Source organism: Lutra lutra, chromosome 14 (genome assembly GCF_902655055.1).
Source record: "Lutra lutra chromosome 14, mLutLut1.2, whole genome shotgun sequence".
NCBI classification, from domain to species: domain Eukaryota; kingdom Metazoa; phylum Chordata; class Mammalia; order Carnivora; family Mustelidae; genus Lutra; species Lutra lutra.
The window spans coordinates 84,635,227-84,652,072 of record NC_062291.1 but is presented as its reverse complement, the minus strand read 5'-3'; the positions used below and the strand labels follow the sequence as shown (position 1 = coordinate 84,652,072).

At 52.6% G+C, this 16,846-nt stretch overlaps 1 protein-coding gene across 1 annotated transcript in view; it reads right to left on the bottom strand.

Annotated features, from left to right (window-relative positions):
* The window catches only part of PTPRE (protein tyrosine phosphatase receptor type E), a 152,813-nt gene continuing 135,967 nt past the window's right edge, over window positions 1–16,846 (bottom strand). Inside the window, 14 exon segments of the mRNA XM_047701911.1 lie at window positions 1–2,969; window positions 5,471–5,606; window positions 7,369–7,535; window positions 8,234–8,346; window positions 8,349–8,358; window positions 11,389–11,523; window positions 12,407–12,450; window positions 12,453–12,482; window positions 13,648–13,741; window positions 14,059–14,078; window positions 14,081–14,114; window positions 14,116–14,139; window positions 14,141–14,215; window positions 14,535–14,670. Coding sequence (XP_047557867.1) covers window positions 2,895–2,969; window positions 5,471–5,606; window positions 7,369–7,535; window positions 8,234–8,346; window positions 8,349–8,358; window positions 11,389–11,523; window positions 12,407–12,450; window positions 12,453–12,482; window positions 13,648–13,741; window positions 14,059–14,078; window positions 14,081–14,114; window positions 14,116–14,139; window positions 14,141–14,215; window positions 14,535–14,670 — 1,093 coding nt within the window. The 3' untranslated portion in view covers window positions 1–2,894.

Here is a 16,846-nt window from a genome sequence, read left to right as displayed (position 1 = left end):
TGGAAGTCACAGTAAAGATTTATCCTTGCATCAGAATGTTTTAGATCTTGCAATTTGCATATACAAAGAATTCAGCAACATTCACTGGCATTATAATCAGAGCAAGATCAAATTATAGATGTAATAAAAGAAAATATGATCGTTGAAAGGGGAATACATACATACATTATAAAGATTGCACATAAATTAAACACAACTGAGTTAAACAAAAGTATCAGTAATCATACATTTTAAAAATAACATGGGCATTTCCCGGAATGCTGAAACAGACATGTCAGGCTCATTTTAAAAAGTTTTTAAAAACACATAAAAATACCTTTTAAAACACTGGTATGCATTCTTCATTCGTTGAGCACGTGGAGAGAAACAGTAAAGTGAGTCACACAGTGACCATACAGCTTGTCGATCAGAACGGTAGGCTCCTAATCGCTATTTGGCATTTGAATGCAACCGCATGCAACATACAAAAACGTGAAGGGAAGGAGGACGGCGACGGCGGCGGCGCTGTGGGGGGAGGGGCTGTTCGTTATGTACAATGGACCGACTTTGACCGAGGGGGAAGGAGAGGTCAGTTTCCTGGCTGATGCAGAGAGCATGGCCAGTTCCCAAGTGCCCAAAGAGACTGGGGGGCCTTGGACTGGGGGCGGGAGCTGGGCGGAGGCCATGAGGCTGCAATTCCCAACCCCCCAGAAAGGCAAAGTCCCTCCAAGGGACCGCGGCTTCTGCTTTGTCTCCAGAATTGGAAGGGCCACAGTGGGTGCCAGGATGCCTGCAGTGGATAAGGGAAAGAGAAGAACACACACATGGGGCACTTTCCCGAGGGCACCCTGGATAAGGTTGATCTTAATCTCCATCCAAGAGATGGCAGGCAGGCCACTAAAAGGCCTGTCAGATTCTAATGAGGGTTCCTAAATTAGACCCAGATCCATTCCCTTGACTTTGACTTTAAACCCTCACATACAATATTAGTCACCTTCGTCACAACTGGCCCACTCCGTTTCTAGGGTTTGGTGCTAAATGAAAGCTTGGTTCCCTCTCTTCTCCTTCAGTCAAAGAAAGGCTTTGGACTTGGGATTTTAACAATGAAAACATATGGGACCAACTGGTGCATCTTGTGAAGTTCCCTCCATTTTCCTCCTTAACCCTAATGCATTCTAACTGTACCAGGAAGGAGAGAGAGGGTTGCATTCAGCAGTGCGTGCGTGGCCCAGGGATGTGGCTGGCGGCGGTGGTGGCAGTGGTCACCAAGTTGTGCTCGTGCCCTTCCAGCGGGTCCCTCCTCTTGCCCAAGGGTGGGGCTCAGAGGAGCAGCGGAGGCTTGATTACGACAAGGCTGCTGTTAGCAGGTAACCAGCCCTGGAGCTGCAGGGTACACACCAGGGATGGACACAGGATGAACAGTGCAATGGGAGGGGGCAATCACTTCTCAGTGGAAATGTCACATAAGGCCTTTATATTTCTTTTAAAAAGCAAAAAAAGAAAAAAAAGAAAAAGAAAGAAAAGAAAAGAAAGTACCCCCAAATGTACATGTTAAATGCTTTTAGTAAGTTAGAGCAGGTGTCATTCATAAATAAATATATATATATATATATATATATATATATATATATATATAGTGCTCATCTGCTCCCGAATGGCATAGAAAGATCACTGTCATTGAGTTAAACTTTTCTACATTCATCCCCCCCCCCTCTTTTTTTGCCCCACAAGCCGATCCTGTCCGGCAGTGAGATCATTACTACCAGTGTCAAAGGTCTCAGTAGTATTTCCATTCAAAAATAAGTTAGCTTTTAGATTTAAGGATTTCTCTTTTTCTTTTATTTAAATATTGGGGAGTGGGACTTCTAAATAAAAACTGTATAAATCTAGATTTTAAGATTTCTTTTCTTACAAACAATCTTAGCTTTTACAAGATTTTTTTTTTAATACCAAAATGTTTCTCAGAAAGTTGAAAGCGTAATTGCTTGTGGTTTTCTCCCCAAGCATGTGCTCCTTGCGGCTGTGCGAGTTGCCCGTCCAGCTTTATCTGAACGTGAGGACTGGGAAGTGGCTGGTGCTGAGCCTCTGGGAGAGCTCAAACCAGCCGGGGGGAGGGGGCAGAGTGGGAGGCAAGGCTGAGAAAGGCAGTCGGTTGGATTCTCAGGGGGTCGTCTGAGTCAGACACCCAGACAGACAGACGGCAAGTGGCTACGTGGAAGCACAGCTTGAGAGCTGGTTTCGCTGGACCCAGAGCCGTGGGGGAACCTTTCCACCCATGCCTACATCTCCCCTCTTCCGGCCAAGACGGCAGGGACCCGGCCTTGAGTAGATGCATGTCTACGTGTCACCCCGCAGCCACCAATGACGCTAGCGTGTTCTATACCTGCCATCAGGCTGTAGTCTTTGATCTTTAAAATGTGAAAATCAAGCACACGAGTTCCAACAGAGGATTTCACAGGATTCCCTATTTACAGTGTAGCGTCGTGAACATTTCACCTTCCCCCAAATGCCACTGCCCAGGACTGTAAAAATGTTGTCAGGAAAGAGAATTTTCAACTGATTCTTGAGTCTCAACCACTTTCTTAACAGCGCAGGCTTTTGTTTTCTCTCCTGCGTAAGCACACGTTGCATGTTCAGATTTTTAACATTTAGAAGTGCTGCACGTGTGAAATTCAACAATGGGATGCATCTGATGCAAAATTAACATATTTACTGGTATTAGCAGAAATATATTTTATGGGATATTACTTGACCTTAATACACGGTTCCAGTTTTTACAGCAAGTGGCCTTCAAAGCGTAACAAAATATATACAGAGAAATTAGGACGGGCATTAATGTCAACTATGAAATAATTAACATGATTTTATAAAATATACTGACCATTAAATTAAAAAATATTTTAAGGCAGGAATTTTCATTTGAAATTAGCATAATCAGAAAATATATCAATAAAATCTTGTACCACTTTGTAGCAGAATTCATACTGTTCCTGAAAAAAAAAACACAAGAATACATTAAAATGGTACATTTTTAAAAATCCATTAATTAATTGGAGAAACATTTTAAAGAAGACATAAAAGAGTGTGACCGGTTACGAAATTTACTTTTTGGGCACTTCAAAATGAAGCTGGATTTTTGTTGTTGTTGTTGTTATTTTTAAGATTTTATTATTTAGAGAGTGAGCAGGGGGGGGGAAGGGCAGAAGGAGAGAGAGTCCCACGCAGGCTCCCTGCTGAGCGCAGAGCCCACCGCGAGCCTCAAACCCAGGACCCTGAGATCATGACCTGAGCCGAAACCACGAGCCGGACACTTAACCGACTGAACCATCCAGGCGGCCCTAAAGTTATTGTTTTATATGGAACATGTCGATATTTAGCTTCAACTTGTCGTCTTTTAGGACAGTCTGAGTAAAAGGTCTGCAGTTTTCATATTTAAACTGGAAAACAGGTGTTGCTGGAATGACCATGAGAGGAGTCCAGACACAAGCGCCAACTGTGACCCATCCACGCTGTGTCTCGAGTCCAAGTCACTGGTGCCCAGTGATCAATGATGTGTATTTTGGCAATGTGTTGAGATGACACAGGCCACACCTCAGGTCACAGACATTTCCCAAGGCACAAAGCTCCCAGGAAAAAAATAAAAACAAAAACACTTTTTGCCCTGGAATGCGTGCTGCCCTAAAGCCTGTCTCAGGAGTCCTGCCGAGTGGACAGCAATTGGCTGACTTTCCAAGTCAGGTTACAAACACTCTGTTAAACTGTGTCACCGAGACCGGAGGGTACAGACCCAAGCTCAACGACAGCCATGGGCAGCTTCCCAGGGAGGGGTGCGGGGAGAGGTGGCAGTGGAAAGAGCAGAGCTGAGTCAGGGACGTTCAGAAGGACAGGCTCCTGGAGATAAGACACGTGGGCCAGACCCAACAAATCTGTGGGAGCTGAGGTCCCTTCAAAGCGGAGGGAGAGTTTGCATGCTGAGCCAGACTAGAGATGTTCTTTGCCACCGTCGCCAGGGGCCTGTCCGGGCCAGGCACTGGTGGGCCCCCGATGCACACACACAAAGCCAACGTGCATGTCAACTAGAGGCAGGTGCCATCCCCCCGTTTTCCACAGAGAAAGAACTAAAGTCCAGAAAGTGGAAGGAGCTTGTTTGAGGCCGCAGAGGCACGAGGGGGCCAGCCCTGCTTTTGGGATGACAGCCTGAAGTCCAAGCATCGAAGGGAGGCCCTGGCTTAGCTTTCCTACTTAATGGGGGCCGTGCAGGACTAAAGCTACCACCTCTGCCTGGGAAAGCCCGTAGTGGACTTAAAAGCAGTCAGGAAAGAAAATGAAAGACTGTGGCTCAGAATTCAAAACGGAATTTTTTTGGAGAATGTTCCCATTCATTATTTTATTTTGACCTGGAAAGCCCTCCATGGAGGGGTCTGCCTCCGGTTTTTCCACGCCCAAAGTCGTTCACCTTTGTGATGCCGCTAGGCGGTATTAGCTAGCAGGAGGCAGGCATGGCTTTTAGAAGGACCCCTCTAGCATCTTCCAGAGCTCTAGCAAGAAGGACTGTCTGCACTGGGATTAGGGCTCTAAGGAGAGCGGAGGGGCCCCCAGCACCATCTCCTTCCTGCTCTCAGTCATGGCCTGGCCTCAAGAGGGGCACGCGAGGCAAGGGTGTGGGGACCCGGCAGCCACCCCGTTTCCTTCAGTCATAGTGGTTCTCAAACCTGTCTGTGCTTTGGGACCACCAGGAAGAGCCTTAACTATCCTGATGCCTGCCTGGGTCTGAGCCCCAGAAAGCATGAGGGCGGCCTGGCCATGGAGGAGTGTGAACTCTCTCCAGGCCTCCCTGGGATGCCCTCAGGGTGAGAACCATGCTCTGTCCAGCCTGGGGGTGGGAGGGCAACCCTGCTCTCTCGGTGATTCTAGCAGCTTCCCCCGCGATGGGAAGGTTCTGGAAGTCTCTCCTGCCACCTTCTAAGCCTGTTGGAGTCGGGATCCCGTTAGCCACGCAGAGTGAGTGCACAGTGGGGCGCACATGTAAAAACGGGAAGACTGGAGAAAAATGACGGGTTCTGATAGTTTCTGAAATTGTACTTATTGGGGTAGAACCATCACCAAGTTTGGTGAGGAGGCATGTCTTCTGCAAACCAGGAAGTGTGTGGATTTGTCACAGGACGCAAGAGAACGGCGCCAGAAAATGGTGGAGGAGCCACGGAGACACAGCAAGCTGCCGTCATCGATGCATGTGTCTGAGGGGTCTCAGTCTGAAGCCATGAATTCACCCCTCCTCTTACGTTCTGCCCAGGGGACAGTCCACAGCAGAGACGAGGAAGGAAGGGGGTCCATCAAGCTTCACTGTGCAGAGGACCGTGAGCTCTCTCCCGTGGGAACTCACCTTCCTCCCTCCCCACACACTCGAGCTCCTTTAATGAAACAGACATCAAACCCAATGTAAGACAACTCTTGACCCTTCCAGAAACATCCCCACGGCTCCATCTCTTACCAGGGTTTGCACCATATGTGGTCTCTGAAGTCGCAAACTCTTCACAGCTTGGAACACGTCTAAAAGGCCCTCGGCTTTTACTCGTTCCAGAATGTTGCTGAGCGCTATGAAGGTGCCTGTTCGCCCGGCTCCAGCACTGGGGAGGGAAAGTGCTTAATGCAGACAAGCACACTCATGCGTGGGGATGAGGAAAGGGACAGCCCACAGCCCATCCCTACACATCCACGCGGAAGCCATCACCACTGAAAGCGATCCAAGTCTGCGTTTCTAAGGTTCATACATGGAACAAGAGTCAGGAAACATGAAATTCCTAAAACTTGCCCCGTTGCGCAGAAATGTGTCTCTGGAGCTGGACTGAGACCGATTACAAGCTTTCAAACCAGGGCGACAATGTCCCTCCTCCCTCGTGGAGACCGGTGGTTCTCAGGGTGCAGTCCCCAGGACCAGCAGCGTCAGAACCACTTGTCAGAATCGTAGACCCTCCTGGTTCGGGACTAGGGAGAGGTCCTCTCTGGCTAGACTCCCTGTGCTAGTGGCTGCCTTCGGAGAGGCGCTGGTTTACAAAGGGTGAGGCCAGACAGAGGGCGGCCCCTGCCAGGAAGGGTTAGACAAGGAACGCTTCCCAGCAGTGGAGATCTGGGTCTACTACCTTTAAGATGATCGTCTTCTTGCTGTGCTGGATGAGCCTACAGGAGCAGAGCCCGGAGAGCCAAGAGAGCGGGCCTAAAGTGGGCAGGTCCCGCTGACTTCCTCCAGAGTCCTCCAGGCCCACAGTCCTGCACGTGGGCTGGTTCTGAGGCTCCTGACCTATTTTGATGACCTGTCCCCACCTCTGCCCTGTGGGACCTTGTTCACCTTTGCCTTCCATGTGCTAAACTGTCTGGGTCTCTGGAGGCAAAACGCAAAGGAATGGATTTTTAGTTTAATCCAAAGGACGCCTACAAAGCCCCCCAAGAACCAAAACCGCGTTCTGTGCTCCCCCCTCCTGGCCAGGCCAGAATTGCACCCAGGCTGGTCCCACGTGAGGCGTTCGGAACCCTCCAAGTTCAGCGCAGGCTCTGGGGGCTCCAAGGAGTAAGGGGGCAATGGCAGGCACAAAAGCCAGCGGAAGCCACAAGTGGAAGAAGAAACAGAAGAACAGCTTTAGAAGCAAATCAGCACCCCGAGAATGAAAATGCCCCAAACTCCTGCTGGGGAGAGCTCTGGAGTGGAGGCCAAGGCCTCCTGCTGGCATGGGGGAGGGGTTGGCCTGACCAGGACCTGGAGCCTGCATGTCTTTGGATTTGGAATTCCCCAGATTCCCCTTCCACGCTCACCACACCGCTTATCAAGGTCCTTGATGGGGACGCCCACTGTCTCCAGGCACTCCCCTGAGCACATGTCCCTCCTCGGGCCTCCCTGGCACCTGGCTTGGGAGCTGGGTTGAAAGGCTTGGGGCTGGAGTGGGCAGCAGGCCTCTGGGAGCAGTCCCAGCCAGGACGTCTTTGGGGGCTCCAGAAAAATCTGCCCTCCGTGAGGACGTGCTGTAGCCCTGCCTCGGTTTCCGGAGCCCAGGGCGGTGGGGGGTACGACAGGGAGGGGTGAGCACATCAGCCAGAGCCAGCACATCTTCCAAAGCGAACACAAGCAGCTGAATTTGGGGAACGGGTCAGTCTGAGCTATGTTTGGCTGGTCTGGGGAGGACTTCAGAAGCTCGTGGAAACATGTGTTTGAGTCATTTCCCGGCTCCTCCTCCCACGGGGTCTCCTGTGTGTAGCTAAGATGACATTTAGGCACCTAAAGCTCTCTGTCTAGGGAAAGTCTCGAGGACGATGCGACGCGGCTGGGAGCCGCAGGCTGGGCGTGGGGTCTGCATCCCACCACTCACCAGGAGGGGCGCCCCGGCCCCGGCGGCTCACCTGCAGTGCACAGTGATGGGGTGGTTGCCCGTCTGCTGCTGCTGCTTCTGCACAGCCGCGATGAGGTCGATCATGCCCTTGCCCTCGGCCGGAATCCCGATCTCGGGCCAGCCGTGGAAGTGGAACTGGCGGACCACGCGGGTCTGCTCCTCCTGGTGGGCCAGGGGCTGCGGGCAGGGGAGGGCGTTTCTGCTCACGCAGCCCCGACCATCCAGGAACAGACCTACCCTCCCACGGAGCAGGGCCCAGGCTTGGGGTCCTCCTGGGTCCTCCGATGGCCGGCACAGTCCCCCCTCTGGCTGGCCTGGGGGTCCCGGCCAGCCTGTCTGTAGGCCGAGTGCACCCCAGAGCAGAAGGCCGCAGAATGAGGAGCAGGATATGCAGAGGATGTCCCCAGAGCCCCCGCCAGGGCCCGCCGGACACGGGACGGATCCTGGCAGCTTTGCTTGAGAAAACAGGATCGTCTCTTTCCTAAGAAGCCAGGACCCCTCCTGTCCCAGACGCTCTGGAAAAGCCTGGAGAGGCCTCTGCAGCTTCATCCACACCCCCTCGTCCTCCTGTCCCCGCCGCTGCCATTTCTCCTGAGCGGGTGTTTGTGGCTGTGGAACGCCTCTTAGAGTTGGTCACTCTGCTCCCCCTCCCTCTGTCGTGCTCCGGCAAGGACGCACAGGACCACGGAGGTCCTAATGTAGAGGAGATCTGCCCCCTGATGACACGGCTCCCTATTCACACGCTGGCCACTGATCCGAATGCACCAGTTAGAAAAGCCTGGAGGAGCGGGATGTGCCGGGACCATGGAAAGGAGCCCCTGACGGCCACTTCGGGGCCGTCTGTCTACGAGAGCCCACAGCACCGGCGACAATACCTGATTGAAGGTGACCAGGAAGTCCCGTATGCTGATGGCTTCCGAAAGCGTATCACTTTTTATTTCAATTGTTATTTCGCCATGAGTCACGGCGCCCTCTGTCGGCCAATACTGTAGCATTTATCCTTGGGGGATTAAAACGAAACTTTAAGCCTCACAAGAAATAATGCCCTGTTAGCGGTTTGACGTTATGCTGCAGGATGGCTCTCGGACCGTTTAGCGCATCTCATCTGACACAGCAAATCACTAACAAACGCGAGTATGGATGCCGGCTAGCACCTGTTGACCAAGGGAATCCAGAAACAGGTGTGTATTCGGAACTCGGATACAGGAAGAGATTATCCAATCAACGGAGCTGTGAAAATTGGTTTTCCATATAGGAAAAGGGGTGGGTCCCTGACTCACACTCTACCAGGACTGATAGGAACAGTCCAGCCCTCCTGGAGTTGGGCAGTGCACAACATGCCCTACCATATCTGGTAGCTTTGAACCTTCATAAAAGTAAACCCAGACAGGTTAAAACTTAAAGTCAAAAACAAAACTGTGAGAGCCTTAGACGAAAATATCTTTTCTTTGGGGGGGTACAGAAGGACTTACTAAAAAACAAGACTTCAAAAGAGTGAACCACCCACGACACAAAGATTATGACATCAGATTAGAACACAATGAGGGCGCCTGGGTGGCTCAGTGGGTTAAAGCCTCTGCCTTCAGCTCGGGTCATGATCCCAGTGTCCTGGGATCCAGCCCTGCATTGGGCTCTCTGCACAGCAGGGAGTCTGCTTCCCCTCTCTCCCGTCCCCCTGCCTGCTTCTCTGCCTACTTGTGATTTCTGTCCGTCAAATAAATAAATAAATAAAATATTTTTTTTAAAAAAAGAACACAACAAACTTCTCTTCATCAACCAACATGGCCGAGAAAGTGAAAAGACATGCCATCAATGGTGACAAGATATTTGTAGTTCACACAACTGACAAAGGATTAGAATCAAGAATATGTAAAGAATTCTTACAAGTCAACACAAGAAGAACAAACCACTCACTAGCAAAACGGGGGAAAGGCCTGGCCAGGCATCTTGCACGGAGGGAACATGCCATCCGTAAGTGTATGAAGTGAGGCTTGACCTCAGAGCAATCAGAGGGATGCCAGTCAGGGCCTAGGAGGGGTGACACATACATACGCCTAGTCAGTCAGCAAACACGAGGAGCCCTAACAATACTAGGGAAGTCAATGAAGGATCTCTCTCCTCCATTGCCAGTGTCCACTTTAGGAACTATCCTGTCAATTCAAACTGTCACTCTCCAATGTAGCATTCTGTCCCTGGAACAGGCTACTCCTTGTGCAGCATGAGAACTGTAGGAGAATGTACTAGTAGCACCATTTGTAAAAAAAAAAAAAAAAAACGCAATTGACCCAAATGCCGTGACAGGAGAAGAGATAGATAAATGGATGCAGGGTGCACTGTGTGCAGTGAGACACAAGGACATACTGAGAAATGAGCCACGGCCACAGGCATCGACGCAGGAGCACATCAGAAGCATCCTTCTGAGTGTGGAAAGCAAGTCCTGGAAGAATACGCACTGTAATGACCCCCTTATAGAAAGTTCGATAGCAAGCAAACTGAACAGTAGCTTAAGACATACACATATAGGATTTCTGAAAAGCCAAGACCACATCCACAAGGATGGCTTTAAAAAGATCAGTAGTGGGGCTCCTGGGTGACTCAGTTGGTTAAGCGGTTGACTTCAGCTCAGGTCATGATCTCAGGGTCCTGGGATCAAGCCCCGCATTGGGCTTCCAGCTCAGGGAGCTCCTGTTTCTCCCTCTCCCTCTGCCACTCCCCCTGTTCTCTCTCTGTCTCAAAGAAAAATCTTTAAAGTCATAAAAGACCAGCAGTACTAAGTGTTGGTGGAGAAACTGGAAACCCTGTATACTCTGGTGGGAGCAGGAAACGGGGTGGCTGCTGTGGACCTTCTTCCAAACATCCAGCCAGATAAGTTCGAGAGACGGAGTTACAATATGGCCCAGCAATTCCACCCCGAGGTGTCTACCCAAGAGAAACGAAAACAAATCCATGTAAGAACTCCAACATGGACATTTCCAATGTGATTCATAATAGCCCCAGAGGGGAAACAACCCACACGTCCATCAACAGACGAATGGGAGATAGTGTGGTACGCCCAAACAAGGCGGCCCATACAACGGAAGGCAAGTCGTCAAGAGAAAAAGAACCTATTTTGGATACAACATGGTTAAAACTAGAAAACATAAGAATTCAATCACAAAAGACAGGTCGTATGATCTCATTTACAGGAAATGTCCAGAACAGGCAAATCACAGAGGTGGAAAGTAGAGGAGTGGTTGTGGAGGAGGAAGAAACGGGGCCTGGCTGCTCACGGGTAGGGGGTTTGTTCTGAGACCGACCAAGCCCCATTTGATTTAACAGAAGGAAAAGGGCTGATGGAAATGATCTGGAATTAAATAATGATGATGTTTCACAACTCTGTAAATATGCTAAAAATTGCTGACTTGTACCCTTTAAAAATATGGATGGAATCGTACGTGTATTATAACTCAATGTACTGTTTTTAAAAGAGGCAAAGAAATCAAAACACGGGTTCAGGGTAGTGGTTCTGTCTTGAAAGAGCCCCCAGATAAGTGGCCATCACGGACCAAAGTTCGGTTTTTCGTTTGGAGAGTGGGTTCATGAGCACTTACTGTGTTGTTAACTGAACTCCGTAAACAGGGCCAGATGGAGCTCTGGGGACAGCGAAACACTGACTCATTCCGTTCAACCAGGACACCGTCCGTAAGGTGCCCATGTCAATGTCTATGTCCTTACGGCTTGAAGAAAACGAGGTAAATGTTGTTTTGTTCAACAGGTTTTGATTAAATTTGCAGTTGCGGAAAACAAAATGACAGACTTGCAAGGCTGGCGATGTAAAACGTTGGGTAAGACCAAAAGCCAGTGTGGGTGGTCATGGCTAAGCAAACGGGATCTTTTTTCCATTTCCTGCCTGTCTCCCGCCCTGGGCCGTGGCCTGGCCTCCGCAGCTGACCAAGGGTGGGCCCATCACAGGGGACCGCCGGTGGGCTGGGCTGCTGGGGGTGCACACTGCCCCCCCCAAGGGCCCGGGCCGGCCACGAGCGCCACTGACCTGCTCTCTCTCCTGGACCTCCGTCAGCATCACGACGGTGTGGCACTTCCACTCCCACACCATCCTCCAGAAGTCCTCCACTGTGTGCGCCAGCGGCCCCTGGGTCGCGATGAAGTAGTCCTTTTGTCGGTAGCCCTTGGAACAGGGGACAGAGATTAGAGTCATGCCTCCTCTCATGCTGGTTCCTGTGCAGATGCAGGGGTTGGCTTAGGAGAACCCAGGGCCCCGAGGATGGAGAGCATCTTCTGGCTCCCCGGCTGCGCCGAGCCCAGTGGGCACGCCATGCACACGTGCACCGTGCGACAGGTCAGGGCGCCCACTCTCTCCCTGCAGCACCCGGGGTCTCCTCTGAGGGGGTATGGCGAGCCACACACACACACACACACACACACCGGTCCCTGCGACAGCGCCCGTGGCTCTACTCTCCCATCTTTCTGTGTTTCAGCTCAGTTAGCCTTGTGGGGGTGGACTGGGTGTGGACTTAGAGGAAATGAATTCAAACCCAGTTCCTCCACGCAGCCCAAGTGACCTCCAGCACAGTTTTCTCATCCACAAAGGGGAGCTCTGACGCACACTCGGCCACTGTGTCCTTCCCTACCCACTCCTCGGCTAACGCCACCGTGCGTGGAGACAGCTGGTGACCATGCCCTGAACACACAGCACGTTGTCCCCATGGAGCGGGTCGCAGACAGTGCAGGACAGAGAGCCACGCAGTGCCGGTGGGTGACCCGAGCGTATTAGGGATAGAACGGAAAAAATGCTGTGTCTTAAAAACACAACGGAAACTAGCAAATTACTTAGCAGGGCGCCTATGCTCTCTATTCCCAAAACTCATTATCCCTTCTTTTCTTTCCTTTTTTTTTTTTTTTTTTTTTATGCAAGTCATTCTGCTAACAAAATCTTTTGGATTTCAGGATTCCTTCCTGATTGTCGAAAGCAGTTAATTAGGAGCCCCTGTGATCACAGACGAAGAAAACATGCATCTTTGCAAAGCACGTCCGGGGCCCCCTGTACTTACATCTATAAATGAGGCGTTGATGTAGTCTGTGTATTCCTGACCCTTTTCATGGAGAGGATCACCCGGTTGAAGTCATCTACGAAACAGGATGTGCCTTCAGTGAGCACGCACGCCAGCCCTGCCGTGCAAACTTCGGCTGCTACCAGCTTCCGAAATACAAAACTTATGAATAAAACTGCTGCGTCAAGTCAAGTCCCTGGAAGGTTTACTTTATAAAATAGGTTAATTAAATTGGCCCAGAAAATTATGTTTTGGTAGGAAAGAAAACTCTGAAAATATTGCAGTTAACATTTTCATTTGTCATGAATTGAAGTAATTCAGACCACAAGAGGAGCGTTAAGAATATCGCATTTCAGGGGCACTTGGGTGGCTCAGTGGGTTAAGCCTCTGCTTTTGGCTCAGGTCATCGTCCCAGGGTCCTGGGATCGAGCCCTGCATGGGGCTCTCTGCTCAGCAGGGAGTCTGCTTCTCCCTCTCTCCGCCTGCCTCTCTGCCTAACTGTGATCCCTGTCTGTCAAATAAATAAATAAAATCTTTTAAAAAATCACATTTCAGGAGGAAAAGGAGTGTGGCCAGGCAGGTGGCCGGGAGTGGCGGTGGCCACAGCCACCAAGAAGCCGGGGTCTGAGGCTGCGGCAGGCTTCATCCAGCCCCAGTGCACTTTTGATGCTCAGTGACCACAAGGGCATGTCTGGGGCCTGGGGTCCACCTGCCACGAGGGGCTCCCTCTCCTCAAAGCAGACCCTCTCTCTTCCTTTCCTGCAGTTCCTCTGATCCCTGTGAAGTTCTCTGCTTCCCCCCTCAAACGTAGGCATCCTTCCTCCCCCTTACCTGGGACCTCAGTAGGCTAGGGTCCTGACGGCACCCCTGCCCATTTCCCACCTCCCCTAGGCCTAGAGCAGGACCCCTTCCCCCATGTACAGGCTTAGGGGATGACTGGATGACATGGGAATCTGGTGGCCCCAGAGTCATGGCCAAAGCAAATCTCTCCACTTCCAGGAACTGCTCCCTCTCCCGTCATCTATGTCTCATATCAGTCCTGACACCCAGGACTGTCTGGGTCACCTGTCCTTGCTTCTCTTCCCAGCCCTCGCCATCACCCCCAGGAGCCCTGAACCGCAGGCCCAGAGGGTGTCTTGCCCTGGGCCCTGGCTCCTGGAAGTGGGTGGTCAAAGACTTCCACAGGTGCCGACCCCAATCCCGCCTGTCCTGAGGGCTGAAATCCCCCAGGGCTGCCTTACATGGGATGATCTGGATGACCCTGGCCTTCTTCATGTTCGCAGGCAGGTTGCCCGTCCTCATGTTCTCCTTCATGATCCGGACATTGGTCAGTTTCTGCAGCCAAGAACCACGCAGTCACAACCCTGACACTCGCGAGCGAACCCCTCAGCCCCGCACAGCACCTCTCTCAAGGGCATGTGTTCATCTTTCTCCTCCTCCAGCTGTTTCCTTAATCTGGGGAAAGACATCCATGGGCATGACACCCTCCCCCACGCAGGCTGCTGCTCCCCCCTCAAAGCCGATGATTGTTCTTCCCCCTACGTCATGGCCGGGGCAGCCACCCTGCTTTTTCTGGGGTCCAGCAGGAGGGCAGTGATCGAAAGCGGCTCCTCCGACCCGTCAGCCGTCTTCCCCCCGGGGTCCGTTCCCACGTACCGGAACTCCTCCTCCAGCCGATCTTGTCAAAGTGGGCGGCGGTGCTGTGTAACGGTCTGCAGGTGCTTTTCCAGAGAGGGACACGTCCAGCTCGGTATCCCCGTAGAGGTAGTACTCCAGTAAGGCTTGGTAAATGAACGTGTTGTACTGCATCTGCAGGGATACCCAGAGCACCCCAGCACCCTCGCGTGAGCCCTGCTGCCCTGGGGGCTTCCCCTTCTGCACACGTTGCCTGGGGAAGGAGGTCTGGGGGCATTCAGGCTGACAGCTATTAATGATGACCATTTATGGTGTTGAGGAAGGGGAGTAGGTCAGCTGGCACTGTTGAGTGTGCTGTCCCCACCAGGCTCTGTTTTATTTGCCCTGCATCGGGGACAGTCGTGTGGTTTGGGGGTGGCCCAAGGCTCTGGGTTCTTCGCTCTGTACCGCTCACACCAGGACGGGTGTGGGGCCGGGGAAAGGCGCTACTTACGTCTGTTTGCACCATCTGAGGGCGCTGGTTGCGAATTCTGGACACGAATTCAAAGACATCGACCTTCTGCTCGCTGTGCATCATGTCCATCATGGCATCGATCACGATGAAGGTGCCTGTCCGGCCCACGCCAGCGCTTTCAGGAAAAGGGGAGATGTCCCATCGTGAGGCACAGAGCACCCCACTCCGCCCACAGCAAATGACGGGACCGCAGAGCCGACCTACCTGTGCGCCAGGACAGGAGGACAGCCCCGCCCACCCCTGGTGGACTCCCACCCCAGCCCTCAACACCCCCTTTCCTCCATCGATAAAGAGTAAATCTTGGGCGCAGCCACCAGAGGGCACCATAGTCTCAGTGAAATTATCCCAAATCCTTCTCTAGGAACTACAGAAACTGTTAAAGGAGCGTGGGAATGATATGTTGTAGCTGCTGTCCCGTGACACTGTGCGAATCGTCTTCTTCCATTGCCAAATGCTATCTTGCTGTCACGTGTGTAAGTGGATTTTTTGAAATGTCACAACTTGAAATGGCTTTTCCGGGTTCTTTACAAAAAGGGGGTTCCCAGGCTAGGTCGATGGCTCTTGAGCCAAGGTCAGCCGGAAGGGGAGGCACGGCTTATGCTCTCTGGCACGAGAAGGAGGGTCTCTGCGCTGCCGTCTCCGGCTCGGAAGCAGCCCGACTAGATTCTTGGTTTGAGTTTTCCTGCCCTCCCAACGCACGCCCCACAGCACCTCTGGGACCTCGGGTCTGTTCCCCCCACCTGCTGTCCCGGGTGGGTTCTGCTGGTGGGCTGTACATGTTTGTTCCCCAGTGCCCAGGACAGAGCTGACACTTGGTCGCGCTCATTCAACACTCACTGAACGAGTAAACCTCGTGAGGCAAGGCTGGTGTGTGCAGTGTCTGTCGTGAGAGCGGGCCTGCCCCTCGGCCCCTGCAGTGTTAACCTCTGTAGCAAAGGAAAGTCACCTCTCTAACAAAGACTCACAACTCTAAAGAGTGACATCCCCCCACTTTCCCCTTTGGGAGGGTCAGGGGGAGATACTGTTCTTTCTAGTCAGTCTCGAATCTGGCCGAGAACAGCAGCGAAGACCCTGTTCCGGGCCAGACCCCCTCATCTCAGGGGGGAAAGCAGGTTCAAACACAAGGCGCCCTTTGGAGTCTTAGCTCTTACAGGTGCAGAGCCCCGTGAGATGCCCTGCCCAATATGTATGTGAGGAGGCCACAAAATCGCCTAGTGCAGGCGGGTCAGGGTCCCCGGGCCACTTACGGGACCCCTCGCCTGGCCCAGGGTGCACGCGGGAGAGGCCGCCTTGCCACTGGGACAGGGGCTGCGCTTGCGTCCCAGGAAAAGGCTGAGGCCAGGTGGTCCTTCAGCCAGCCTCCATGGGGATGCGGTTCCCAAGAGGACTCTGGCAGAGAATGTCGTTCCGGACGAGTGTGTCAGCGGGGATGGAAACCAGGAAGAGCCAGAGCCCTGGGCCCGACACGGCTTAGAACTGAGGCGCTCCGGTGTGAGGATGAAACTGGAGGCGGGACGTGAAGTCAACTCCACCCTGAGTCTCTGGGAAGGGGAGGGGAGTCCAGCCAGCACGAGCCCTCTCCCCCACCCTGCCAGTTCCTGGCAGGCCTGTACCCTTTGGCAGGAACTCCTGTCATCACATGACCGCAGTCAGGCAGGCGTCCAGATCCGCCCATCTGCCCACACCATCCGGGGTGGCTCACAGGGGCCTGGGCTTGGGAGGGGAAGGACCCACCAGGGAGGAGAGGGACCTGGGGAAGCCGGAGACGGAGAGTGCCCCCTCCTCCCACTTCCCAGATACTAAAAACCCCGGTGGCCAAACAGAACATTAAAGAAGGCCAGAGCACCCAGGAGGCGCAGGAGCTGGGAGGAAGTAAAACATTGCCACAGGGAGACAACTGCATGTTCAACAGCAAAGGCAGAGACTTGAGGCCACGGACGGGGACCCAGCATGAAAATAAGATAAATGGCAAGTGCAGGTGTCCTGGGGCCCTGAGGTGGGGAGGAAGTAAGTGGAAGAAGGAGAGTGTCATTCCCTAAGGTCCCCCACGCATGACAGACCTGGACACATCGGGGACAAAGCAGGACTGAGCCTGCTCCCTGCAGCCAGCCCTGACCCAAACCCAGAGGCCTTTTCTTTATCCTCCCCCCACGCCCACCATCCGGAGCTGAGCAGCCAGCCACCACCAGAAGCCTGAGCCAGGGAGAGGCAGCAGCGGGAAGGGTCTTGTCGGCCCCTCCTGCCAGGACTTCTCTGGCTCAGATTCTGGATCCTGAAGACAGGCTACCGAA